At 32.5% G+C, this 27,228-nt stretch overlaps 1 protein-coding gene and 1 long non-coding RNA gene across 13 annotated transcripts in view; one reads left to right on the top strand and one right to left on the bottom strand.

Annotated features, from left to right (window-relative positions):
- Antp (homeotic protein antennapedia) overlaps positions 1-5,635 on the top strand; it is a 141,902-nt gene extending 136,267 nt beyond the window's left edge. For all 11 annotated transcript variants that reach the window (XM_081981386.1, XM_081981384.1, XM_081981387.1 and 8 more), the window contains one exon: positions 3,549-5,635. In XM_081981386.1, the coding sequence (XP_081837512.1) occupies positions 3,549-3,799 (251 nt within the window). In that variant the 3' untranslated portion in view covers positions 3,800-5,635. The remainder of the gene's footprint in view (positions 1-3,548) is intronic.
- Positions 1-27,228, bottom strand: part of LOC145730270 (uncharacterized) — a 243,325-nt gene that overhangs the window by 152,049 nt on the left and 64,048 nt on the right. Inside the window, exon 3 of one of the 2 annotated variants that reach the window (XR_014178576.1) lies at positions 6,912-6,968. This is a non-coding gene — a long non-coding RNA (uncharacterized LOC145730270). Of the gene's footprint in view, positions 1-6,907; positions 6,969-27,228 lie in introns of both variants that reach the window. The other variant, XR_014178577.1, reaches the window with a different exon arrangement.

Genomic DNA, 27,228 nt, shown 5'->3' with positions numbered 1-27,228 from the left:
AGGTTGCCGATGCGGCAACCGGGTCAAACTCGCGATATGACTAATCGCCATGGGTAGGCAAAAATCCAGAATGTAGTCATTAAGTCCTTATTTATAAGAGCAACGTTTTTGCAAAATGCCTTTGCTCAGATCCGAGCTTTAGATTACCAGTTTCGTTTGACATTTATTAATATGCTTAGCCTGCCTACTCACCTGGTCTGAACTCTGCTGGCGGATTACATGGCCAAATTCGTCTGTACTGGTGGTGGGCGAGTAATATACATATTTTCACTTAAAACATTAAATTATGTTTAAGCAATATTTTTTTAGTAGAATTTTAGCATAAGAGAGAAATCAACCTTTCATTTATATGAAAGAGTTAGAGGAAGAAGAAGATGTCCTAAGTTGTGTCAAAAAGATAATGTATTCACATAAACAAAAACTTTAGGTCTTACAATGACTAATATTAAAACTATACCAGGATGTCCCATGAAGAAAGATATACGATAAAGTATACACTTCCAAATCTGTCATTATGACGACATTTTCAATATTTCTGCATAATTTCAGCCAAAATAACAATTGAATTTTTTTTGTTTTCAAAAAACCCTGCTGAAGATAGCTTTTACAGCAATTCTCTTTTTTTGTTGATACAAAGTGATGTTTTAAGGGACAAGTCAAATTCAGGAAACATGTTAACCTTAACGGAACTTGGAATATCACACTTTCGTCTAGAATCCTAAAAATTTTAAATAACTATTTTATTAGCTGTCAAAAATAACGTTTAATCTTTGGAATCAATTTAAAATTTTTCATGCGAGACCACACTAATTGCTACACCATTTTTGCAAACATACTACACCATTTCCAAATGTAGTTCAGAAAAGGCCAAGTGAGATTCAGAAAAGGTCAAGGGTAATGCAGAATAAGAACCCGCAATTCAGAAACCATCAAGTGTAATTCAGAATAGGCAACTGTAATTCAGAAACTATCAAGTGCAATTCGGAAAAAATCAATTTAAATTCAGAAACTATCAAATGAAATTCAGAACATTCAAAGGCAATTCCATAAAGTACATTATCTGAGGATAAAATTACCAAAACTGAAACTCCAAGGCACTTTAATAAATTACTATACTTTATAATACAATGAATGTTATGAAAAACATAACACAAGTAGGTTACAAATTAAACTGAATTACACTTGAGATACTTTCTGAATTGCAATTAAGAATTTCTGAATTACTCTTGACTTTGACTTTTAACTACCTCATTTAGAACATCAATTTCCAGTACTCGTAATGTTAAATTGTATGAGTTTCCTGAGTTAAATTGATATGAAACGAAAAAAGTCGATTTCACCATTAACACCTCCAACTCTGTCATTTGTAACACGAAATATCATGTCACTATGTTAATTTCGTTGATTTGTGTGTGATCTACCAAGTGATATTTTACATCAATCAAATATTCATTGTTTATTGTTGTTGCAATGTTCATTTGACTTTTTTGACAATGTATGCAAAAATCACCTACAACTTAATTGGTTAATATCTCAACTAACGCTAAATTTATTTGGTATGTTTAATTTTCTACTAAAGCAGACGCAGACGTGCTTAACACCATTACTCGCCAACATCGCCAATCAACAAGCTTCATCAAACAACCAATTACAGGCATAACTACACAACCCTTCGTTTGGTCATTACTGAGGTAGTTGAAACGTTGGAAACCCCGCCAATGAATAAATTACCCGACATAGAACAGAGTCGACTTAGATACGACTTCAATTAATTTTTTCCTACCCAAAGATGCCGGTAGTAATTTCGAAAACGTGAAGGTTAATTCGCCGAGAGATTAACGGTAATCAATCACAATCAACGCGGCCGCTAAGAATCTTCGACAGTTTTCTTATTAAACCCGAACTAATTGTAATTATTACGTGGCCGGTTGTTTCGAAATTCGCTCTAGAAGGGACCTAGAATGATTTATGCCACATTTATAAACTCATTATCTTTCCGATGCAAGCTCTGTGATTGCCTAGAGCTTTGTGTGATTGGCGTCAAAGGACCTTGCAACCTGTAATTAGGGTTCGTTCTTTTCTTTGGTTCATTCTTGGAGTCTAAGCAGGAAATAATAATAATTTTACCCCAAAGTTTATGAAAGTGACGCCTACATTTTCAGAAATGTGAGCATTTTCCATAACCTGTATAACCATAAATTTGAAAAAACAGAAGAAATATTCAAAATTCTGAAACCACTTGTAAAAGAAAATTTTCAATAATTTACTGTTTTTCGTAATTTTTTCGTGCAGAAAAAAACAATTCCCAAAATTACAATTTCAGGAATCTTCAAAACTAGGAAGCAAACAATTTCCACTATTGTTATAATACACTTTTGCATCATGAAAAGTCACTAACCTTGACAGAATACATTGAATTGTGTGTTAGCAGTTGCGTAGCTAAATAATTCCCCATATAACTTATCAAAACGAACTAGGTCAGAAAACATTCGGTGAAACGCCGAAACCGTGTGAACAAGTCAAAAGTTAATTAATAGACAATTAGTGGCGGCCAATTATAAACTTTAATGACCCAACTATGAAATTTTGGTGGCCATTCACCAAAACTAAAAATAAACTGCTCGTCAAAATGAATGGGACAGCATAATTTTTGGTCATTTTTAAGCGGCTGTTTCTTTAAATTGATTCACTCGATTTTAATAATTTTTTTTTGAGGATTAAAAGGTATTTTCTTGCTCTTTCTGATGAGTTATCTTGTGTGTAATCAAAAAATGAAAAGTTTGGTCTAACGCCATTTCTCGCAATTTTTCTTTTTGTTTTTTAAAATAACCTTAATCGAGTTTTGTGGACAATACCTCTAGACGTGTTCGCCAGTTTGGTGATTAAAGGCCGTTTACAAATTTTATTGCAAAAACCATAAATCTTGGCATATTCAGTGATTTTAATGGAAAAAAATGATATTGGATAAAGAAGCACACTATTTGTTTAATGATCCAATTCATACATCTAGACGTTTTCACCAGTTTGGCAATTAAGTGCCGTTTATAAAACTTATTGATAAATTTCAAAAATGGTTTATTTTTACATTTCTTTATTTAAATTCAACAATTTCTTTAGATTTTTTGCTGAAGAAATTCGGGATAAACAAACACTTAAAACTGCCCAATTTAAGAAGTAGTCCATATTCCCACAGTGGAATAGTGAGTGTAAGTGAAAGTAAAAACACAAAGTCGATCACACACGACATTTTTGAAATTTCGCAATAAAATTTGAAAACGAAAAAAAATTGAGAAAAATGCCGTTAGACCAAATTTTTTATTTTTTGACTACAACTCAATCACACCCTGTACACTCGGATCCGTAAAAACCTTTTGATCCTCTAAAGAAAATACCTTTTAATCCTCAAAAAAATTATTAAAATCGAGGGATTCAATTTGAAGAAACTGAAACTGAAATTTTGCTGTCCCATTCTTTTTGATGAGCAGTTTAGTTTATACATCACACCGGCCTAATCTAAACACTTACTAATTTTTTTTTCTTGATTTCAGAAAGAAAACGCGGTCGCCAAACCTATACGAGATACCAAACGTTAGAGTTAGAGAAAGAGTTCCACTTCAATAGGTACCTCACGAGGCGGAGAAGGATAGAGATAGCGCACGCCCTGTGTCTGACGGAGAGACAGATCAAAATCTGGTTCCAGAACAGGCGGATGAAATGGAAAAAAGAGAACAAGACCAAAGGGGAGGGTGGTTCCGAAGGGGGTGGCGATGACATCAGTCCTCAGGGTTCTCCTCAATAAAATGGGGATGGTGTCAGTGAACCGAACAGAGTACCTTAATAAACCCTCGTAGTCATTGCATTTTGTTTTTTTTTAAATGGGGGGTTCACCCTCTTGTCATGGTTTGGCTTTTTGGGGCTCTCGGCCCCTTCAAAATTTACTTTACAACCGTAATGACCTCCTTTTCTGTGTATACTTAGTTCCAAGTTAAAAAATGCGTTTTTACATAGTTTTATTTATTATTTATATTGTAGATAAAATAGATTTTTTTATTATTACCTTTAAGGTCCCGTGCCCGTTTTTTTATTATTTTTTTAATTCTTCTAACTTTATTTTAACCCTTTGCGGACTGGTAAAACAGCTCTACAGCGACCAAGTCGCTTCCCTTGCAGTAGAACTTAATGTGATACTCCTCACACTTTAGTTTAGTGGAGGATGGGTTTTATTTGAGGTGTTTGGGCTACTTTACCAGCCGCTGTTGTTTTATGTTTTTAACAAACGGACTCTCAAAAACTCTAAAATTAAGAGGCCAGTGAATCGTGCAATTTTCGTAAAATGGCGCAGCAAAGACTAACTGATTTTTTAATGTAAAGTTTTCACTTTTGTTTTATTTTTCAATTGGCTGTTGGTTGCTGTACATATAGTAGGCTTGGACGTGAACTTGATGACGCTTTATTCAAAAAGTCTATGGTTAGTCACTCTGCCAACAAAAGCTTTTCTCTAAACATTTCATTTTTGACAAAGTCCATGTTTAGGGAAAATGTGTAATTTTATGACATACGTATGACAAAGTAAGTAGAACGGTTTACCTAAAAAGTTGTAGATATTCCACTTTATATTATGTATATTTGGTTGAAAGAATACTGTACATAGTTATCCGGATGGAAAGGATATGAAATATACGATGTTTTAATAAATTACGCACTCCCATGCCAAAGTTAGTTTAATGCTGAGTTATTTTGGAGATTTTTTAAATACCAAATACCTTTTTAAATCACAAACAGATTGAAATTACTTAAATCCTATTCAATTGAGGTTGAAACCAATTAAACTCTTTATTAATAAGATTGTTGATACAAATTAATACTCGAGATACGTAAGTTTTTCTGTGACGTTTCTACAGAATAATTACGTCCATTTTCGTACTTATTTCTAAATCTAAATTATATTTTATAAAAGTATAAGTGAAACTTTATTATCATTAAGAAACCAAGATACGTAAAAACTCGTTACAAACTGAAGTATACGCATGACTTAACGATTAGAAATGTATTATTTATATGCGAAATGTACAAATTTAGATTTTTTTGGATTTATTTTCTTCATAGCGACATCCACAATAGTTTATTTCCATTTCGAATACGTATTTATTTAATAAAAATAAATTTCAATGCCGTGGTTGCCTGTACATTTGTACCTACCTGGAAAATATTGTGGATTTACGATATGAACGTATGGAAATTGTCTTTTTGGTTGTTAAGTCGTAATTGCGCTGACTTCAATAAAAAAATAAATGAATTTTGATTTACACACCTAATTCAAAAAGACAAGTTCGGTAAATTGTTCGTAAACTTTCATTAGACTACTCGTAAATAGTTATTCGTGCTGTGGTGTAATATTCTAGTATAAGTAGTTATACGTTTTACATGCTACGCCTTAATTTCGAATAAAAATTGTTTTATTTTTTATTTTGTAAATGACACACATGTTATTGTAATATAAATTTATAAATATAATTTTAACCTCATATAAATTATATTTTGAGTCTAAATACTTTTAATATTTGGATTTTGTCTTGTGGATTTCATCTTATATACATAATTAATATATGTATAAATAAACAATATTGTAAATCTACTCTTTTGTTTTACTGTTCAACCGCAGCAATTTGCAACCTGGAGGACCAAACTGATAAAGCACCAGCCAGGATACAGACAGAAAACAGGTGTCTAAACATGTTCCCTTCATAGACTTAAGAATTCTAAAAATTATTTTATTGCAGATGTATTTTAAAGCTGAAATAAAGATAACAGGAAGGAAAAAAAGGGCAGAGACGACACGAACGCTTGCACTACACGTGTTATTATTAAAACATGGCGGTAAGCAGGAGAGTTACTGAAATAAGTAGTAAAAAACGTGCGAATAGCTTTGAAGCTGTGTTAGTTTGGAATACATTAACGACTTAAATATTACATCGCATGCAAAATGCTACTTAGAAATTAATTTGTTGGCTGCTGTATCGTGGCAGATAGTAATATAAGCTTTTATAGTGTTAAATAGCTAGTGGCAATTTGTTTTTCTTTCCAATTAGATATTGTTAATTTTAATAATTAGTGTAACAGGAGTTGGTGCATAATGCATGCAGATAAGTTCAATTTAATACAGTTTTAACAGTTATCAGTAATTTAAACCAAGTTTGTTTATAGTGTATTCATGGGGCATAAATGCTCACCAACTTTGGGGTGTTTGATGAGTAAAAAGTTCATACCTTAGAAGATTACAATTGTTGATGATTTTCAGTTTTTACTTGGTTTTGTTTGAGAAGTCCAAAAACAACAAACAAGTTCTACACAGTTTTTGTATATTGAAGTGTTAAGGTAATAACAGTGGCAAGTAGATCTTTAGCATGAGAACTAATTGCGTCTTGTCTCATCTGAATTGCACCTAATCTCGTAGCAAATACAATACAATTTTGTGGAGATTCTTGGTAATGGCGTTTATATGTTTAAAATGGTCTAAGTTAGTACATTCTCAAAAATGATTAATCTTTGGCACTTTTTCACAAAAGTTTAGGTTTTGAGCTCATCAGATGAAAGTTTCAGCAGGAAGAGCATTTCAAATATTCTCAGTAACACACCACAACCAAATTGTTTTATTGCTGTTTAAACAAATGTCTCTGGTAAATTTGGTTTAGTTGTAACAAATTTAGTCACATATTGAAATATCTTAACTTCATCACTCATAGTTTCTACGAAAAACTAAAGATTTAGAATTCATTCAAGCCAAAAGTATTCAAATTTTTCTATAATATACAAGTTAAATGTAATGTAAATTATGTCCAACTATTTCATTATTGTCTAACTTTTACCATTTAGTCACCTTATGCGCATTTTAAACATGACATTTTACTCACCCACAACACATTCATTTTCTTCCGAACATCCTTCAGTCGTGCATTTCCGGCAGATCTCTGAAACGTAAATAAACATTTTAGAAAAAAAAATTTTAGAATAATACACATATACAGGTTTTACAAAATTACGTTTTACGAAGTTTATGATAATAACAAGAAACCTGAATGCGTTTGAAAACTCACAGTTAACAGACAGATATCGTATCAATAGACAGAGTGAGTAATTTTAAATACTTGGGCATGTGGTTATCTGAAGACTGGACCTCCATCAAACTGAGAAGAGTATTTAGTTGCTCGGTCTTTGATCTTGAGATTGAGATTTTTGATGTGCTATGTATAGTCGGTACTTCTCTATGGGATGGAAGGTTAGACCCTTAAAGTCAACAAAATTAACAAATTGGAAGCATTCGAGATGTGGCTATACCGCAGAATGCTCAAGATACCGTGGACTGCAAGAATGACGTAGAAGTAGAAGTATTGTCCAGCTTCAACAAAGAACGTGAATTGATAACTACCATCAAAAAGAGAAAGAATGCATACCTGGGGCACGTCATGAGGAACGAAAAGTATGAGTATTTACAGTTGTTGATCGGGGGTAAGATAGAGGGCCGTAGAGGAATAGGAAATAAGAAATTATCATGGTTGCGGAACATCAGACAGTGGACAGGAGTGAATGACATACAGACCCTAATTCATACCGCAAGGGATAGAGAGGAGATGGAAAATGTGATCGCAAACATCCATTAGTGGATAGCATCCGAAGAAGAAGAAGAAGGACTACTCAATTTAAGCATATAATGCTCCATCATTCACACCATTGTTGAAATCAATAATGCCTTCTTCTTTGTTTTTTTTTTTCAAATTTGAAATAAGCAGCATTTATGATTAGCAATGGGACTTCTCCTTTCTAGCAAAACATTTTACCAACTATAGCCCTACTAACATCGCAAGTCTATAACCTGACAAATTTGGTGAATGATATCTACTAAAATTTACAATAGCTGTCATTTTATTTTTAGAATTGAAAGTTTACTAGTTTTAGCTTCAAGTTGGTTTAGGTTTTAAACCTTTCCAAAAAAAGCTGTCTTTTTGGATCAATTAATTAATAAAGCGTGCATATAATTAGCGCTAAATAATGCAGGATTTTTTGCTTATTTTGTCTCATATAAATGAACTGTATAATTGTAAACCTTTAATAAGACTGTTTAGCTAGTTAATTATTTTGTGAATCAAGCAATGAACAAAACAAAAATTCATTTTATTAGAAGCAAACACAATTTTTCTCATAATTAAAAAAATTCAAGGTTTGCCTTATCAAAACAAAACTGACAATCTAAGATGGCTCAGTCGTAAAACTATCATTGGTTAGTATATCCGTATGGGCTCCGCCTCTACTGGAACTTGACATAATGATTGATGGATTTAGCTACCAAAGGCCCCCCCCATGTTAATCCTTCGATTACGTATATATCCCATGTTTGCTATATTACTGACAATTACAAATTACAATAGTCCCTCTAAAAAGAGCATTAAACACAATTGAGCCATCGTCACTGGCTTCCTATCTATTCAACACAAAACCCATACCATTAACGACACGAAAACACCTTGTAAACACTCCATTAAATGGCGAAAAATACAACACCATATCTTAAATCATCATCTGCGGATTTATGGATGTTGGCCCATTCGTCTCTATGCTCCTCTTTGTGATACGGCCATGCTCGCTCCTCGTTGCACACGTTTGCACCAGTGCTGGCAAGCGAGAGGAGCGATATGCCCTCCCGGTGATTTACGAGGAGATTACGTTAAGAGGCCACTTGTTATTGCCCATAACTTTTGATTCAAGTGGATGAGTTTTGTAACGCTTTCAGGGAGACCTAAATGTTTATTGAGAAATTTGTTTTGAAGGTGGTGTAATGCCGAAACGAGGCATGCGAATCGAGTGGCGACGAATTAGCTGAAGGTTTTAAAACGCAATTGGTCAGGTTTTTCTGCTTTAATTTGCCCGTGGGGAATGCAGGTGTGTTATAATCAGATATAAAAATGCATGTGGAAGGATATTATAAGCAATTTACAAGAGTCTGTTAAAAACTACTTGCCGTAGTATGAGTATTTTTTATAGAAAGGTCCATAACTGCTTTATACACGTGAAAAAATAAGTGACATACAAACATTCACCTGCTACATTAGAACATAATTGCGTATAAGTCCATCAATATTTGATTAATAAGTGAGCTTAATGATCAAATTCATTTAGAAAGGGGGCTATTAATAGAACTAACATTAACACTTTGCTACTGACTTATGTAGGTAGTTTGTAATGTATTATTTATTGCAACTACTTAAATGAATGTAATGACCACAAAAACCGAAAAACAAAATAAGTAAAAGGGTTTATAACCCTGTTTTTTGTAGATAAAAATTGATATTCTCTAAATTAGTTTTTTGTAAGCTTAGTGGTGAATCACATAGCACTGTGCGTATGTAGTTTGTGATTGATCCAGTAAAAGCAGCCAGCTGAAAGCTGTCTTTTTGACCAATCACAAACTATAACACACTGTGCTGATTAACGCAAATGTTGCATGTAGCATAGACTTAGGAGTAAAAGCACTATTTTATAGCTGAGCAAGGTTTCATGATTTAACTTTTAAATATTTAATCACAAGCAAATTTGAACCAAAATAATGCTTCTTTTAGTTTTAATGTTTTTCGATGTGAAGAAATCAAAATTACTTGCATTTCCATCTGAAGACAATAAGCAATAAGAGTCACTTGAATAGTTAAAGTAGTTAATCTGACAATTCTCCTCTGTTTGTATTTCGGAAGTATTTTATTTTGCCATAGTTCATTTTTGATTGCTACTTCTTTTAGTGGTTATAGCAGATGTTTACAATTAGTTTTTCTTTTTCACTTATTGTGGATTTTATATTAATTTTTTTGTTAAACTAAACAGGATACTTTTTTTATTTTTAGTAGAGAAATCTCGAAAACTAGCAGAGCTACGAAGTCGGTTAAATAAGGAAAAAATTGCATTTTTAAAAGACCAATTTAAAACCGATTTATGGAAATTATGGAAACCAAATAATTAGCAGAACCCAAATTTTGTCTATTTATTTTATTTTTTTACTTGTCATTTTGGACATATGACATAAACTTACTTTTTTAATAAAAATATGGCATAGCGGAAAATTACATCTCTGAAAAGGTCTTTTTACAGCATCATAACGATACCAATAATATAATATTATTAATAATTATTTTCTCAAATGGCAGAATTATACCTTTTTTTTTCTATTTTAGAAAACTCTTTCTTTTTCGGAAATGCAATTAACATAATTATTAAATAATAAATTACATCAAACTAAATATTTACACCCTCTTTTGCATTGTAACTCTTTAACAACGCCTCTAAATGCAATAGCGTTTTAATATAATCTTTGAATTGATAAAAAAACTTAAACACGAGTGTTAGGACCTATTTGTTTGTTGTTAGAATCTTGTTAAGAAAGTATGTGTTTTGTGTAATTTGTATTAACATTTGAAAAAAAAAACAAGTCTTCTAGCTTTGTAAAAAAATAGTTTTGACTTTATTTTATTATGTAAAATAGTCAGGCAGGGTCATAAAACTGAAAGTAAAAAACATCACGCAACGCCCTTTCAATCAAAACGCTCCTAATCTTTCATTTACGAAGCTTGGCAGTCCCTATCAAAAATTTACCATGACAAATCTAAAAATATGCCTTAATCGCCTTGTGGTATTTTACACGGCACTCACATTGGCTGCTCCCTGATTGTACCGATAGGCTAAGCCCTGACCCGAAAAAAAAAATTGTTAATTTTCTGCTCTGAGAAGCCTCAAGGTAGGAAACCGGTCGATAATTACCCCGCCAAGAAACGTAGACTGGTATCTGGTTTTTAATCATCCCTATTGAGTTATTCTTGACACCAATGGCCGACACGGGACGTTATCCTGAAAAGAAAACATTAAGCGGCTGATCAGGTTAACGTTCACTATTGAAGACCAATACAGAGCACATTATTCAGTTGAGAGAAAATGTTCTGTTGAAAAAAGATGATGGCGCGGTGCTGTAAAGCGTACTTTTCTTAATGGGCATCGTATTAAAAATAATGCGTGGCAATTTGTTTTAAATTATCGAAATAAAAACGCCAAGTTTAATGATGGCAGTGACTTTTTGTTGTCACAAATTAATAATGCCAGCCTGGCGTAACAACAATCGGGAAAAATTAATAAAATTACTCGCGCAAAAAAAAATGTTTTATGCGAGAAAGACGAGGCTAATATCCCGGCACGTGCTAGAAAAAGATGGAGTAGGGCAACTTTATTGATTTATGTGCGCCACCCCGGCATTTTCCATAAAGCTGTTTGCGGCCCTGACTGGGATCTCTGAAATATATGGCCGAATAAGTGTTTAGTATGAACAGCTGATAATCAAGTTTTCATTCCGGCTTTATTGAGTAGGTCCTCGTTTCCGTTTGACTTTCACAATTATGATTTTTTGTGCAGGAATTGCAAGTTCTTACATTGACCTCTTTTTAATGGAGTTAACCTTAAAAAGTCTTTTTACTTCTAGATAGTTATCATGGTCAAGAGAAGTTTTAACGTGTTTAGTTGAAAGTGCCTAACGATGTCAAAATTTTATTTTCAGTGACTTAAAATAAATAATTTCAACTAATTTGTGAAATGCAGAAATTAACGAACTGACACATCGATGGAAATTAACAAATTCTTCAATGTTTTCCATCAATTTTGTCTTAAAGACTTTGCTTTTTAATTACTTAAAAAAGAAATACATCAGAGGCCGTTAAAAGAATTTCCTGTTTCCAATTCATCTGTCTGAAAATATATCATCCAAATACTCAAATACCAGGTTTTGCAACATGAGGGAACGTTAAAACCAGATGTTTTTAGTCGCGACATTCGTTGTATCAGGAAATAGTAGATGAATTGGAGATGGTTCTTCCTGCAAGATTTCTCATGGAAAAAATTTACTCAATCTTGCTCAAACATTGATGTTTATTGGATGTAGCATTCCTTCATCCAATGTGTTATCTAACCAATAACATATCATTTATTCCACAGCTTAGTAACATTGAAGTGTTACAAAATCTAGGGCGTTTTCTATATTTACAAGCTTCATTCAGTTTCTGAAGAATTTTAATTTTATAAAAATACTTTTGGGTTTTAAGAATTGTTGCCAATGAAACTGGCTACTTTCAAGTCTTCGGCTTAGTAGTGGTGACAATTTCTGTTTAAAGTAGATATCTATTTTGACAAATATATTGCACTTAGGTAACAAAAACAAAACAAAGCTCGAAACCTAAAAAAAAAAGTTTTTGGTAAAAAAAATTATTTCAGGTGTCCCTTGTCAGTCCCTTGTCAGGACTGTCAGGGTTTAAGGACTTTAAACCTTAATTTTAAAAATATGTATTTCTCATTATTCTGATAAAAAATAATATCTTCCTGTATTTTGTTTACTGTATTTTAATAATTTTTTTATTATTATTGTTTGGTTGCAATGTTTTTTGAGATATTTCAATATTTATTTAATTATTTAATCAATAGTAAAGTTAAAATAATTATTTAACACCCACAGCTTAATCAGTAAAAAAATAATATAATAGGTGTTTGACGTTGTTGCACTTATTTTAACTATTTGCATGTATTCCATTCAAAAATTGTATAAAACACAATCAGAGTCCTACACGAGAAAGACCATGATTAATAAGATCCTTTTTCTCAGTATATTTTCAATGATAGGAAAAGGAAATACACATTTAATTCACTTGTATAACCTTGCAAAACATTTCATAAAAAACTAATCTATTTCCTTAAACTATAACAGTGGAGTAGGTAGTATATGAGTATGTAAAATTTTTAGTTGTTTTTGAATAATTGCATAAAAATCCCTAACTATTTATAAAATTTCGTATTTTATATATATTATTATAAAATTAGTTTGGATTTATCTCTTGTCTTGTTTTAATTTTTACTCAACATTGCTTAATCATATTTTGGATTCATATTCATCGCTGTTTTTACTACACTAAAACTGTATTTTTGATCCTGATGCCTTTGTTTTAGGTTCTATAAGTTCATGACACTCATCCCGAAAACTTATGTCCACTGCAAGCTCAAATATGGAAGATTCGAGATCAGTAACTAATTTTTAAACACAATCATGTTTAAAAATAGATGGAAGTGAAGAAAGAATATCTAATTGGAAGAACAATTAGGGTGATCAGTTTGCCCCAAACCTAAGTAAGGGACTAACTATTTCTGATTAGATTCAAGGTAAAATCTGTATTATATTTTTAAGTTTGTTAATAAAAATCGAAAAAACAATATTGTAGTAGTATGTTTGTGTTTGGTTCCTATCCTGATTCACTGCATTCTGCATTTCAAAATAGTTCCACGTAAAGATTTAGAAACAGCAAACAAAATTGAAACTAAAGCTCGATCCCCTCGAAATATCGATCGGATGCGATCGAGATGCGAGCTTTTAAATTTGGCGCCTCCGGATCTGCGTCGAGGCCATTTCGATTAAGGCCGGCCCACGCACGCTCCTCCTAAACCGCTTAGTAACTGTCAACCGGACGTCAACTTGGCGCAGCCCATACATTTGTCAAAATCCGGTTCGGGCCGCCCCTGGCCTTAACCCAAACCTAGGATTGGTGGGAGCTTAATGGGTTATTTTACTACTAAAAGCAAGCTTTCGCTGGTAAGTGGCGACGCCGCTGGTCCTTGCGGTAGCTTTCGCAACTAGCCAGTTGGGTTGATGGAAGGCGATGGGATCACTTCGTCTTATATGGAACTTTGAGGTGTTTTTTTTGCTTTGTTGTGATGGTGATTTGTGGTAAGTAGCCAAGTTTAAAACCAGATAACCCCAGTTGCAATTTACTAAACTAATTTAACAACCATGGGTGTGGGTTAGATTTCAAGGTGAGAAAGGTGGGGCACACTAAAGCGATTTAGTTATTCCAATCAAGGAAAGTTGAACGCCCTAGAGTTATGCCACAATTTCAAATAAATGTGGGAATATTCCCTCGCGGGCAAGCCGTCAACAACCACTTATCAATGTTTACTTATTTAATAGCATAATTAATATTAATCGTTCGTATAGATAAAATTATGCAACGCTAATGGTCTAAATTTACTTTGATTTATTCACTTTCTAGATTTATTAACAACCAAGAGTAGAACATTTTACTTATTTTTCACCCAGAAAGAAAGGAAGTATTTTGAAAACACATTGACTCAATACAGCAGGTTGTTTAGCTTCCATCCGAATATCTTTCAGTTTTGAGACAGACGCCATATGTGCTCTTAAAAAAAAAACATTAAATCATCCAGATGTTGGAACCTTAAAACCATTCGAGGTATAATTACTAAGATGTTGACCCAGTTTTGACTATTGATATACATTGAAAATGGTCTCTCACACAATCTAAAACTGCGTTTCAATACATATAAATCGAAAAGCTTTGTCTATTGGTAATTTTCAGGACTTTGAAAATGCGTTAATAAATTCAAATCAATGGATTTGCCGCGTGTATGACGTAGACGACTTTCAGCAGTTTTATTGGCTATGGCTGTCTGACCGTTGACAGCATCTATCAGCTGATTTATAACCTCAAAGTCAAGTCCACAGAGTACAATGTTGCCAAATAACATGTTTTATAGCACGACACGAAAACTTTTATTAAACTCGTTACTATAAAGTTTAAACCTTTTTATTTAATTTTTGTTATGTTAGACTTAGAATTTTTAAAATTATCAAATAGTATGTCATATTTTTTGCATTCTATTCAAATATTACGCCCATTACGTAGGTACTTAATGACTTTTTAAAATTATTATATTGGGCATTAATTCGTACTACGTTAACAGTATTTGCCTTAAGCAACGTTTAAATACAAAGTATAAGAGTACCTACTGACGTTACCTGATTAATTGTTACAAGTTTCCGTGTATTTATTTCTGTGTATTCCATTATTAAACTATTTGTTAAAAGAGCCAACTAGTACTTATAAATAGCGTACCACAACAGTAAAAATGGATACAATTTCTTAGTTATTCAGTTTATTCATCATCACTATTACATGTTTATACAAGAACGTAAAGTCAGTGTATAGCAACAACCAGTTTTGTGGAATAAAATAACGGCAAATTAAATAACATCAAACAAAATATTCTACAAAACAGACTAATAAAGAAGTACGGCTAATATCTACTTTAAAGTTTTCAAACTGATCTGAAATTGATCAACTTTAAGTACTGTGTTAATTATCTTTACAATACCTGCCTATACTGATATTATTTTCAAAAACCTGTTTTAGTTATTAAGAAGAGGGAACAAAATAAAACTGCTCACGGAAATAATCGAGACATCAAAATGTTTGATCATTCTCAACACTCTGTATCGTCGAAATGTCTTAACCGACTATGAATTATAAAAAAGTGCACCTTTTTGAAACACCATGTATTTTTTTTTGGATCAAAAATTGGAAAACCGATCCATTATGTGACACAATAACGAATGTCCTAAAAAGGTTCCATCTATCAAAATGTATTGGAATGAAGAGCAACAAATTTGCAGACATTTTTTCGGTTTTTGCTTGTCTACAAACATAATAACTTTTTACTGAAAATTCTATAACAAAAGACACAAAACTACTTAACAAAAAGACTTTTGAATATACAGGGAGCTAAAGATTACCAAACATTTGGTTGTCTTGACTATTTCCAAAACCAGTTTTGTGGATTAAAAAAGGGAATTTTATTTTCCAATTTTTTCCTTATATTGTGAGTGTTTGTTGACAGTTTTTAATTGATGCACTCTGTATATAGTTTTAATACTCCCTCATTTTCCCAACTATTTTTCATGAAGCATTTTCTTCTTCTATCTGCATACTTTACTGAACTTACTACAGCAAAACATGTTTTACTTTTTCTTATTGAGGTTTAGATGTACCAAGTGAAAATAATATGATATTTATTGTGTCAAAGCCGTTTTGTTCTTCATTTGGAAGCTGTTACTTTCCAAAATCTGTCATCTTCCAACTGATATCTCCAAAACGACTGAATATGTAAACTTGCTGTAGATAAAAATACTTGAAAGGAGTAATATTCAAAGTTGGAGCCATATACAGGGTCAGCCAAATTAAAATCATGTGATGATTTTTCAAATCTATAGAACGGATTTAAAATCCGAAACAAATATTAGTAGCTTGATTTTATTTTCATAAACTATGTATGTATGTAGTAGCTTTAACAACTATTGGTTTGTAGGTTAAAACTTATAGTATCTGGTAAAGTTATAAGTTGGCAGAACTCTCTATTTATTACGATTAAATAGTCAAATAATTTTTTACATTATTTGCACCATGATATTTTGCGATAATAGTAAATAAAATAAAATACTTGCGGTTAATGTTGAACTTCTAACAAAACAACAAGTCTGTAGAAGTTCTAGTAATTAAAATAACGTTCACAATTTGCATTTCCTGATCAAACTTACAAAACACGTACGTAATACCTTTCGAACCCAAAACAACATTCGAAGCCCCATTTTCCCGTTACAGAACGGCCCCAAAACCCAAGCGAACGTGTTTAAAATATTTCGATTCGTTTTTAATCAACTCCTCGCTGTTTACCACTAAATTTAAATTATTTATAAACGCGAGAGCTTCAAAAGGCCTGACACTTTTATTTGAAAGATTTATGGCCGCCTCTATTTACTTTATATGGGTTTGATTAATTACCTTTTATGTATACATACACACAAGGTGCGTTTTATTGGGGAACCGGAGACATATATTTTTAGTATAGACACTAGAGAAGGTTTTTGATTTTTTTAAGTGCTCGATTCAGATATTTATCAATCCGATTAAACTGAATTAATTCGCCTACTCAGCTACCATGTTAAGAATTACTTTACCTCGATTCATTAATCACTGCCCGGGCTGTTACGTCAGCTGATAGTAGCGGAGGTGTTGCAGTGAAAAATTGATTTTGATTACGACCTGATGTGCCTTTTCAATTTGCAGGAAAATTAATTAAAATCAGTTTCATTGTGTTACGTTTAATGCAATTTTTGCTTGTTCTTTTCGCTTTTATAAAGCGATTTGTTTTAAAACGATTATGCAGTGTGTTTAAATGGAACCAAAATTATGATTTGTTGATAATTTTGGTTAATGCTTTGTTAGTCTAAAAATACAGTCAGATAGGGATTTAGCATAAAAATCAATTTGTGAATAATAGTGTAAAATTAAGGAAGACATTAAAAAAATATTAAATTATAAAACAAGACACTTTCATACATTTTGTTTCAATATTGCTATTAACCAACTGCCAGTTGATATTAAAAAATTTTCAAAATATTTGACAAATTATTGTATAATTTGTTTGTCTAAGGTTTATTTTTTACTAAACACATGTAGGGACGAAAAAGTTAATTTTTGTAGAAAATGCCAAGAGAATTTAAGGAATTTTAGGACTTTTCGAGAATAGTGAAGAAAAGGCTAATAAGTGCACATCATAAGCAACAATTCAGGCAATGGAATTTGGAACGTATGAAATTCCAAGTAGATGTGTTTCTTGGAGGAACCACACCCTAAGTAGTCATTTTCAAACTTGACATTTATGACATTTTAAGGAACAGTTTTATACGTTTTCTACGCCACGTGACAGCTGTCATAACTGTCGAAACCCGTTCATCTAAAACTATAAAATTAGAAATAGTTGCTAATTTAAGGAATTACACTGAAAGTTGCTTTTAAAAATCTTCATGAAGCCAAACTTGATATTTAAGAAGTTAAAGAACACTTTAATACTTTGCTGGCTGTACTTCACAGAGATCCAGCGTGATCATTTTACAGTTTTATGGCACTGTTTAATGAGTTCTGACAGCTGTCAGATAAGCCTGTCATTAAACGTCATAGCTAGTTCAGTTCGTCAAGTAATCCACGTTTTTCTAACCACACAAAAGCTTCTTAAGCTTTTTGACGTTGGCAGTCAAGAGTTGTGGCTTTGGCAACGTTGATTTGAATATAATTTTCCAGCTTTTCCACGTGGAAAAGGTGTTTTAGAATCTGAAAAACTAACATTTTTTCGGATTGTGAAGGTTTGGCGTGAGTTTAAAACGTATACATCACTCGTCCAAAAATCCATTGTCTAAATTGTTGCAAAACCATACTTTTCATTTTATTTTTGGATTTTAGAGGAAATTTTAAGCAATATTATTTATAGCAACTTTCTAGCTATGTTTTTAAATTAGACGTATTGATAGACAAGTAATTATACTAAGATCAGTTTCTTTCGTTTAAGGGCCAGTCTTCAGAATAATTTTATTCCAAAGATAATTTCTATGGAAACCGTAAAATCAGACGCTACTGCAGGTCAATTCCGTAATTTCTATAGAAATTATCTTAAGAAAAAATGTATCCAGTGGTGAAAGTACCGACCCTTAATAGTTTGTTACTAATTCGTAAAAAAAAAAATTATTTGCGCTAACGAAATTTGAAGACAATGCTTCAGATCCTTCCTGGAGAAAATTACCTTGGGCCATCTCTACACATATGACACTTTTATCAGATGACTGAGACAATTTTAATCTAACCAAACAAGAAAATGTGTTCCGCCTTCTTCGAAATCAGGACGAAATTAATGGATCCTCCAAGACGTCATTGTCATTTCGTGTGTCTCAGATAGGAATCTTCTTGTGCAGAATTAATCATGGCGTAGACTGAGCCCGGGCTCTTTCCGTCTTATTTTAATTAACTCCTTTCTTCGCGTTAACATCCTAGTTACGTGACAGCGTCAAACGAAACTTTTCGACCCTTTTCCATCGGAGTTTGTAAACTTTGCTGTTGCGTTTCGATATGATTATTATTTCGTTCGTTCCGACTTGGTTGAAGAAGAACGGAACGTCATTAATCACGACCGACGATAATGAAAAATCGTCCGAAATCAATTATACTTTTGCGGTGCCCCCTGAAAAGTGAAAACATCTGTTCGTCGACTTTCCCATCAAACTATTTTGGCAGGCGCCTTTGTACTCTGAAACAGCACAATTTGTAGTTAATAAATCGATAGTGAACAGCCGATCATTAGTCTGCCAAAACAACGTCTCGCGATCATTAATCATCATCAAATTTCTGGCATCCCGGGTTTCGAATGCCTAATCCAAATTTATTTTCATTCGATTGTGCTTTGCTATTACAACAAAAAATTCTATCATAATAATTGAGGAATCATCAATTTTCATTTCTTGTATACTTAATACTTTTAAATGTGAGGGAATAAGAAAATTAATCATAGTTGAGGAAGATCATTGATATCACTAAAACTAAACTCAATTTTAAATATCTTGCCAGAGGCAAGAAATACCAGAATCTTTGAAATACTTTGTAAACCACTCAAAAACAGTTCATAAACGGCGTTTAGTTAAAACCTTCAAGAATTGTTTGATATTTGGCAAATGTCTCTGGAATCACTTTGGAAATGCCAGAGATCTTCATTGTTAAAATTGTCAGAAGGAGATAAAACTACCAAGAAAACCCTCCAAGAATCTTTTGATAAATAGTAGAATAATTTTTTGTAATCTTAAAAAATTGCCAAATATTCCTAAAGTAATTTTAAAAATACCAGACACCTCTAATAACTAAACTTAAACTAGAAAATCTTTAAGAACACTTTCAATATTCTCAGATATCTCTAGAAACATTCTTAAAATTTTCAGAAGCATTGAGAAATTTTAAAATCACCAAAAAACTGTTGATATTTGTCAGATGCCGCTAGAGTTAATTTGTAAATGCCAAAAACGTCAATAGAAAATCACTAGTAAAGTAATATATTCCTAAAATTCAAAAAATGTAGTTAATTATTAAAACACATGTAAAACGTTTGATGAGATTGACACCTATTTGGTTCGCTTGCCACAAGTATTTTCACAAATTTATTATAATTTAAGGACAATATTCGTATAACTCTTGGCATAAGAGGACAGTGACGTAATTTTAAATTGGTTTGATTTTGGTATGGTTAATTAAAGACGTAAAAAAAGTTTTTATATTAATATGGTTACTTTTCAGTACGTATTTCCCAAAATATTAATTTTCCTCACAATCATTCGTATAAGGTTGTAAGTCCCATAGAGTCAATTTGTCTGTGTGAAATGAATTCTGACAAATATAACGTACCAATTCGTCACTGTCAATCACCCTTTTCATAACTGAACATTATGCAAAACGTAAAAATTTCAACAAACATCACAGGACGATGGAGGAACCGGCTCTAGGGGGGGGGGGGAGTTTAAAGAGAGGGATTAAAAAAATCCCTATTGTTGTTTTCGTTCCCAAACCCCCGGCATCGGTGGTTTGAAGGGCTCCGGGTCGCTACAAAGCTCGTCCCCTCGACTAGCGTTTAGATCATAACCCGGCTTCCGGCCCTAAAATAAAAACAGGACACATTCTGATGGTTTCCGATGCTGTTTTGTCCCACATGACACCAACTGTGCCACGGACACTGACAAATGACGAACTGTCACCGTGAAAGAAGACTGATATGGCCGCGCTGCTGTTGCCGCTGGCTGGGGCGACGTTGCCGCCCTTCCTAGCACGAAGGGATGGTAATGCATGATGCGGAAAAGATTAATATCAGGACCGGATTTTGCATATTCAGCAAATATTAAACAAATATTTGTGCAGATAAGTTTAGTAAGCCTTAAATTTTTTAAATTAAACAGAGAGAAACAAATATCTAACCAAAATAAAAAGAAAGGATTACACTCTAAAGTAACTCTAACTAAGTAGATTCCTTTAACTTCTATCTAGAATTTCTAACCTAAACTTTCATAAACAGATTTTTAAAAAGTTAGTTAAATGTGGTGTAAGCGTGGTTAAAATTGTCGTTAAAGGTCTAAAGCAAGTTAGATAAACTAAAACTAATGTTAAAAATCGTCTAAACAGTTTATAAAGTTATTAAATTTGATTAAATATCTTGTCAGATGTTTACATGTTGAAAAATCTTCGAACTATTTTAAACTGTTAGTTAAATATGTAAATATAACTAAACCTAGTCTCCAACAGACAACTTAGTTAAAATTGTTGTCAAAAGGCCAAAAACAAGTAGGAAAGTGTCTAAACATGTATAGAAAGCTACTGAATTTTATTAAATATGTTGTCAACTGTTTAAATGTTTATTAAATCTGACCAAACTCTTATCTAAACGCTTAGTTAAATGTGAAAATTTGACTAAACAATCTCTCCAACATTCTAAGATTGGTTAAAATTTTTGTTAAAGGCCAAAAACAAGTAGGAAAGTGTCTAAACATGTTCAGAATTGTGTAGACAGTTTGATAAAATTTTAAGTTTGACACAACATGTAGTCAACTGCTTGATTATTCTTGAAAATGTTTAAAATTGTTCAAAATAGTCTAAACAGTCAGTTATTGTGTAAGCAGGTTATGAAGCTACTAAATTTGCTTATACTCGTTGTCAAGTGTCTAAATCATGTTTGAGAATATCTGAAAATGTTTAAATTTGACTAAGCAATCTTTCCAACAGTCCAAACTATGTTAAAATTGTTGACATAGGTCTTAAGAAGGAAAGTGTCTAAATCTGTTAAAAATTGCCTAAAAAGCGTGTGGTGTCTAAAAGCATTGATTAAACGTATTGTCAAATGTGTAAATCATGTTTGAAAATTAAAAATGTTCAAATGAGTAAATTTGACTTAATAATCTCTGCAGTAATCTAAGTTTAAAATTGTTATCGAAGGTCTAAAACAATATGGAAAGTGTCTAAACAGATTCAAAATTGTCTAGAAACCACCAAATTTGATTAAACACGTTGTCAAATATTTAAAAATGTTCAAACTAGTCTAAAAAATTAATGAAATGTTTAAATTTGAATGTCCCCCAGTCTAAACTTAGTTAAAATTGTTATTAAAGGAAAAAATAAGATGGAATATGTCTAAACATGTTCAACATTGTCTATACAGTTTGTGATGCCAAAAAATTTTACCAAACATTTCGTTCACTCTTTAAAAATGGTCAAACTAGTTTAGTCAGTTAAATTTTAAAATTTGACTTAACAGTCCTCAGCAGTCTAAACTTGGTTAAAATTGGTGTCAAAGTTCTAAAACAAGTTGGAAAGTGTCTAAACCTGTTTAGAATAGATATGTTTGTTGCAGATTTTTGAGAGAAAATTTACTAAAAAATGCAGGAACATACTCTCCAAAATTAATATCCAAAAAATTGTTTGCACCTTGATGAAAAAAGTTTCATCGAGTCCGACATTTTTTAATGGAGAAACTAATTTATTTTTACGTTTCGTTATTTTTACTTTCATTATCAAATTGTGGACAGTTTATTTTTTTTATATTCAAAGTGTTTCATACTTACAGTACTACTGAAGACGACTACTTTATTCTTGAATGACAGAGTTTACTTTTTTCTTACCGATTTTATTTATATTGTTTTTATGCACATTAGTTTATCATACATAGTTAAAGAAAACTATCGTAACAAATTATATTACCTGTTCTAAAGGTAGATATTAAAAGAAATCAAATTCTTCAAAACAAAATAAAGTTAGTGATTCTTTGTATACACAGTGCACGTACAAGTATACAGGGTGTCTCAAATTTAAAGATATAATCAAATGGCGACAAAGTGTCAAACAAAATTACGTAAAGTTAAAAATCTGGATAACTTTAGTTTCTAGTAGGTGGTTTGTTTGGAATATGTAGCTAACAACTAGGGAAAAATACTTTCTGGAAATTTTGTTACATAAAATTTGCGTAACAATTTCAGGAATTCCTGCTCTGTAGTTCCAGAATCCGACACACATAATATCCGTTTTCCAAAATATTCCGCCACCCTCGCTCATATTTTAGCGACACAAATGATTTTTTTAGCGCGCGGAAACGAGGATAAATATACGGCATTTTTCGCCATAATAATTATAATAGTAGCCTGTCTCTAATATTTTTCAATTTCGCGTCAAGTGATTAAGCACCGGCATTATTCAAGCAGATATTCTTTTATCCTAAAAAAAGGTTGCCTGTCCCGTGGTGACGCCATTGTTGTGTACGTTATTATGTTGAAAGTACCGCACGCTGCTAAAAAAATACGCGAATCATTAAAATATTTCCAGGGATAATGGAAGCGTTGGGAAATCACTAGTAATGCAAAAGGGACGAGGTGTTGTAAAGTTGCCGGACCGGAAAAATAAGATGTTTAAGACGCGAACGACGAGCGTAAACGCTAATTAAATTACAACAAGTTACATCAAGTCCATTTCGCATCAAAACACTCCATTAATATAACAACCGACATTAACAATAACGACTTTTGTAAATGATATCTTGTGCTTTCGAAGCGCACACGCGATTGTGCTTTGTTGAGGCACTCATCAGCGAACCGTCATATTTATTTATCACAAAAGCGGAATCGTTTGCTTTAACGAGCACTATTAGTACTAAAAGATGAAAAAGCCCGCACAACGCGAATTTATTATTCATTAATCTCTTAATGATTGCTGCCAAACAAATATTGTTTTCTTTGTTCAAGGGATTATCAAAATAATTATGTTTACGGTTCAAATTTCAGTTTCAAGATATTTATTTTGCATTTACAATAATACCAAAGAAATTAAAAGAAATTTAACAAAACGAAAACCAGAAATTAGGTGGGTTGCTTGCCTACTTGACTGTCGATCTCCTAAAGACATTTGTTTAAAACAATGTCGTTATGCTTAGAAATCTTTACATTTACTTAATTTTGATTAGCTTTTAAGGCATGGTATCATGTAAGCCTTATATTATGGCATAAAATAATTGAAAATTGCACATACAAAATTATACGAATGGCTAAAGGAAGAAACAGAAGCTTCTGATGGTAATTTGAAAAGGATTCTTTTAATTTTTTAAACATTTTCAAAACAATTTTTGATTAACGATTACTTGGTGTGTTTACTTGATTCACCCTCTCCAAGTGAACGTCTGAGGCAATCAACTCATCTCATCCACTATCCATGGTAATATATTCATGAAAATCAAGATTAAGTTATTTAAGCGAGTGCATTTTTAACTTGAGCTTCTCGGTTGATGTGGCATTAAATTCTGAAGAAGGAATTGCGGCTTTTTTCTGCCCCTCTCTAAGAATTAATTTGAATTAAAGATGGGATTTTTAAACGTGCCATTAATGGTTTTGCATTCGAGATTAAGTTATTACTCACCCGGTGGGACGGTTATTAGTTGTTTTTATGTGCGCAAGGTAATTCGCGATGGTTTTAAGTGAGAATAAACGTATTTAATAAGGAGGCTTTAACGTATTTTAAGTGGGCAAAAATACTCAATTTCCTACTTTAATCAGAAAGTTGCAGGTGCAAATGGTCCTAATATGATTCCATATCTAGAAAGTTGGAAGGAAGAGACCCAAAGGTTAAACGTCTTTAAAAGAACTTACTTGCCACCTGCTTTCAAATACACGTTAGTAGACTAAATTGAATGTATTAAGCACATTTTTCTCTAATAAAAAAGTTAAAATTTAGTACTAAAGAAATATGAACTAAGTGGAAAACACAATAATAGTAATTAATGTTAAAAACAATTCGTATTTTCAAATAGAAATACTAAGTTACTGTTTATGACCCAATTTAGTTAAAAAAGTATATTTTTTATTTTCTAAAAGCACCAATACTGATTGGGTTTTTTCATAGTTTGTATGTACGTACGTAACGTTGCGACAACTCTCACTTGACAGATTTCATAGATACTTTCTAACTAACTCACATATCGTCATTTGAAGGGAGTTTCAGTTAAGTGTGGTTTAGACTGAACATTTTTTCACCTGTTTTGTCACAGTCTGAATTCCTTTAACTAAAACTTGGCTTAAAATAATGCAAACCGACTATATTTAAGCAGGTTTAAGCACTTAAGTTAAATGTTACTTTGTAAAAATGTCACAGCCGAAGCAACCTTTAACCTAAACGAGCTTGATTACCTTCCATGCATACAATGGTAATCGTGTACGTTCCAGATCCCTATTTAAAAAAATTAGTAAAAAAACGTTTCCTAAGAGAGGTGTTTTGTAATTTCAAATAACACCAGTATTTGAAAAGCTGTTTATAGAAAAATAATTAAAATATTTGGTACTTTGCATCAACATTTAGAACTAAACCAGAATTTCCAATTTTTAATCTTGAATTCATTGAAATTGATGAAAAACTGAGTAAATGTTGTTACTTTTTGATTAAATTTTTGATACTCAGATAAGTAGTCCGTAATTCTCAATGAGACTTATTGTAAAAGCTGGTTTTATAAAAAAACTCAAAATCACAAAGTCCCACAATTTTTATTGGCAAGAACACACACAACAATTGCATAGTAATATGTCATACGTCTGATGATGCTTTTGTTAGGCGAAACCTGAGTGTATAAAAATTGTGACTTTTTCATAAAACCACCTAAATTTTTGATATTGACCAAAAATGTTGCACCTTTCAGATTCTATTTTATGAACACCTAAATTTTAAACTGGGTCTGAATTACTTAAAATATCTCATTCCAATATTGGATGAAACAAATAAAAATGTTTTAATTTTAATGACGTGTTTGGAAGTTTACTTTAGGAAAAAAAAGTAATTTGATTTGACGATGCGATCAACGACATGAAACAAAAATGCGGCAATTTCTCAAAGGACTAAACTCGGTGTGCTCGAAACATGGATGGGGCGCTCTCCGGTAATGAATAATGGAACAGAGGGCTCGGCAAAGAAACAAGACTTTGGCGTGATTGAGAGATCGGAAGAGCGGGCCAGAATATAAAAAGGAGATCAGGAATCGTTCTGCGGGCGACAAAAACTGATAAATATCCCGGAGATTTAGGACGGATTCGAAAACCGCCGCAAACTTTTCCATAACGTATTACGTGATCCCGATCCCGGTCGTCTAATGTCCTTCGATCCGCGAACTTTTCTTCGCCAAAAATGGAAACTTTCGTAGTCTGGAAACTTTTCGATTTTTTTTCTGGCCATTTCTTCCGCGAATGAATAAGAATTGGGTTATTTATATTTAAATACGCGGGGTGAAACGGCTTGTAAAGCAAACAACACGGTCGGCTAGCGTGAGCTCTACGGTCGATATGAGAAACCGGAATTTGTTGTTGAAGGTAACAAATATGATTTCGGATGATGAAATGGTTGCCTGTTATAAATGACCTGTCCGTTCCAACTTAGTGCCTATCTCGCTATGCCGTACCACATAAACGCACCGACCTAAATTGCAGTTTGCGCAAAGCGTTAAGTTCTATAATAGTTCACACGTTTAGTTATAAAAATTATAAAGGTTAATTATAATAGAATTCTTTATGATCATAATTTTTTCAACTACGTAAATTCTTGTTCATACAAGCCATCAAGACAACTAGAATTCTTGTCAATTTAATTAGAACTGTTTAAAAAGTTGATATGTCTATGAAATAGATATCTTTAACCTCTAATATCTATCAGTCAGTATAACATAGAAAAGTTCAAACTTCTTTTTTGAGCGCAGCAGAACAGATTTCTTCTATAACCTTAGTAGGTTAACTAAAAAAAAAACAATAGTAATTCGCTTCAGACCAATAAAATGTATGTATTTATGGTCAGATCATCCATCAACTAACACCAAACAAGATAAATCATGAATCAAAACAATGAGCCCATTATCCGGTAAAAATCTTGTACCCAATTCAAACACAAGAGGTGTCCGAGCACTTTGTTATTGTGCAAGCTAACATACATCAAATTTTAGATTTCCAACGAGGATTGTTTTGTGTTAAAGAATTTGACTGCCCACATGTAGTTCATTTATACACCGCAAAGGTGTGTCTAAGCTATGTTGGATGTTTAATTTTTCAAAATCAACTTTTTCCTAATCGTTGTTTTACGTCAAGCATAAATCGATTTCGGCATACAAGTCGGAATTACCCAGAAAATTGGTTTTCTTTAACTCTACCCTAAATGTTTTCAAAACATTTCGAATCCTTTTTGCATGTCTGTCAATCAAAGCAACCTTGCAAATTTTCCATGCTAAAAACAAGGTCGTCCAAAAAATCAAAAGAGTTTACGACTGAACCGTGAAACGAGAACCGACAAAAGGTAAATTGCACGAATTTGAATTTCAACGAAAGTTTTGCAATTCCGAATTGAACGACAGCGCTGATATATAGCGACCATTGTGCCTCCTGGTCACCCGACTGCCATAAACTCATTTATACTTGGGAGAGCAGATAATTGTCCGCAAATTTGT

The sequence above is a fragment of the Ips typographus genome, linkage group LG6 (assembly GCF_016097725.1).
Source record: "Ips typographus isolate SLU linkage group LG6, UJ_Ityp_2.0, whole genome shotgun sequence".
Lineage (NCBI taxonomy): Eukaryota > Metazoa > Arthropoda > Insecta > Coleoptera > Curculionidae > Ips > Ips typographus.
Note: the sequence above shows the minus strand (reverse complement) of the source record. Positions and strands in the feature narration are given on the sequence as shown.